The 2,752-nt window shown below is 37.6% G+C and overlaps 1 protein-coding gene across 1 annotated transcript in view; it reads right to left on the reverse strand.

Moving 5' to 3' along the window:
* Positions 1–2,752, reverse strand: part of RFC3 (replication factor C subunit 3) — a 30,511-nt gene that overhangs the window by 2,739 nt on the left and 25,020 nt on the right. The window contains exon 7 of the mRNA XM_015567505.1: positions 2,063–2,132. Coding sequence (XP_015422991.1) covers positions 2,063–2,132 — 70 coding nt within the window. The remainder of the gene's footprint in view (positions 1–2,062; positions 2,133–2,752) is intronic.

Raw genomic sequence — 2,752 nt, forward strand, 5'->3', positions numbered from 1 at the left:
ATATATTTTAAAGAGAGAGAAGAGTGTATATGTTTGTAAATAAGAAAACATGTATTTGATGCTCTTAGAAAGTCTTATTTTCTTTCATTAAAACTTGTACAGTATAGGGAACTCCATAGATTCTCTTCATTTAAAGAAAGTTAGAGGGAAAGGTACTAATCCAGAGTTCCTTGGGAAAAGGTGTCACTTATAAATTATTTTATGTTTATTTTTTTTAATCAAAAGCTGAAATATTTTCTATTCAGAAAATATATTTGGATCTAAATATCTTCTATAATTTTAACACCAAAATATCAATTTAAATATTTTAAAAATGGTTGCCCCCTAAATAGCTATGCACTACTAGTAAAATCAAACCATAAACAGACCAGTCTCTATGAAGTCTGAATTCCAGGCTCTAGCACACCTATTATAATTATCAGATGAAAATTAAATTCTTTCCAGAGAAATATAACATCATTCAGAACCTCTAATTTTTTTATATTAGGTAACTCATTAAATCAAAAACTGTAAAACATATCTAAATATAATACAGAATTATCTAAAACCAACAAAAAATAAAAAATAGACTCAATAAATGTTTTTAACTGCTGATTGGATAAACAACTGTTTTCTTCCTTGCCAAGTAAGAGAGCTGTTGTGAACTTTTCAGTGATGCCTTCCCCAGGATATTTGCAGATGTGGTTGGGAAAAGTCATTTCATCCCTGACCTTTGCATGTCAGGTGCTGGGGTGCCGGGGTGCCGCCTCGCCTGTGCCCCGGCTCTCCGATCCCGATGTGGCTCTCTCCCCCTCCGATCGCCATGGCGACCACCAGACCGCAGGTCTCTCTCCCTCCAATCGCCATGGCGACCACAGGATGCAGGCCAGGCGGCACCCCTGGCCCTGGGGGTGCTGCCTGGCCTGGCCCCGGCTCTCTCCCCCTCTGATCGCCATGCAATCACAGGGCCGCCTTTGCCCTGCCACCCAGCTCTTGCTTGCTGCCTAGGTTTCTGATCACTGTTCTTCCATCCTTCCCCTTTTATCTCCCATCATGCCTACGTATGCAAATAACTGCCATCTTTGTTGGCGGTTAACCGCCATCTTTGTTGGCAGTTAATTTGCATATCGCCCTAATTAGCCAGTGGGAAGCATAGTGGAGGTACGGTTAATTACCCTTTTTGTCTTTTATTAGATTAGATGTGCTTTATGTTTTTTATTATTTATTTACCACAAGTAAAAGTCAGGAATTATCTTTTAAATTTTTTTACTGTTTCACTTCATTACTGCTGTGTATGTGCTCTATGTGAGTGACATAGGTGCTTATGTAGGTGGGTTCGACTTACGGCGAAAATCGTGTTATGTTCCGCCGTAGGAACAGATCTCCGAGGTAACTCGAGGACCTACTGTATTTCCATGTGAACAGAACAGAGGTCTGTTAAAACTGGTTATCCTTATGGAAGTGAAAGGGTAGACCTTCATTTTTTTTTTTGTATAGTTGGGTCACTGAATTTTTTCATGTAAATATTACCATTTAAATACAAATAAACAACAAAAAACCCTGCATTTCCTAACAAATCAATCTAGCTAGGTAGGTAGCTGACAGACCAACTCTAAAGCTGTGCCTTACAATATATAATTCAGATTCTGCCTACACATTTAACCTCATTTCCCATGTTCACTGAATCTAGTAGTCTGACATACTTGTTCCCCAGTCATTTACACAATTCCCTTCTTTTAATCCTTTAACTCTCAGCTTAAGCATAACCTTCCTCACTGAATCTGTTGCTGACCTTCCATGGCTCCACTCTCCCTTATTTCACCTTGTTACTTCTTTCTTAACACTTAAAACATTCTGAAATCCTTTTGCTTCTTTACTTGTTTCTAATCTGACCCTACTAAAATGTAACTTCTCTGAAGGCAGGACCTCTCCTGTCTTCTTCATCATCCCCCTTATGATGCTTGACTTACAGTAGACGCTCAGAAAATATCTGCTGAATTAATGAACTGTAAAAGAAGAGAGTGTTATCTTATGATTGCAAATTTTATGCTTATAAAAGATTCAAGATGTGAAATCAGGTTACCTTCATTATTATTTCAGGAGGAATACAATGAGTTAAAAGCTCATAGAGTCTTCCACGAACTTCAAGGAGCCTACATAAAACATAGTAATATTTTGTGATAAAAATAAGAGGTAATTTTTCCAAGTACCTACTGTGCTGTTCAACTTTATGAATTAAACAAACAATCCAATACAAACATTTTCTTAAATAGCTTATCATACTTAGCATACACATACAGAAGCTTTTTCTAATTTCAGTTCATTTTTTTTAAAGAAAATTTACAGAACTCTTTTAAAGTTAGACAAAACTTATATTCAGTATTATATTAAGACTTCATGAACAGTGAAGGTTGAGTTTATTTCACACTATGGACTTTAGCATACTTTCATGACACATCAAGTAGTATGTTTATTTCCCCCTCCCCCCCCCAAATAAATGATACCTAGAACAGTTAGAAAATAATCATAAAAAGATTAAAGAATCACTGGTCAATTACACAAGTGAGCAAGGGATAGAAGGATGATATCTACAATAATAAAAGCATAATATGTTAATTAGACCAGACAGCTGAACAACCTTCTGGACGTCCTTTTGGACAATCTTCCTGACAAAGTTGCCGTGGGCAGGGGCCAAGGCAGAGGTGATTAGGGGCAATCAGGCAGGCAGAGTGGTTAGGGCCAATCAGGCAGGCAGAGTGGTTAGGGGCAATCA

The sequence above is a fragment of the Myotis davidii genome, unplaced genomic scaffold, assembly GCF_000327345.1.
Source record: "Myotis davidii unplaced genomic scaffold, ASM32734v1 scaffold1064, whole genome shotgun sequence".
NCBI lineage: Eukaryota > Metazoa > Chordata > Mammalia > Chiroptera > Vespertilionidae > Myotis > Myotis davidii.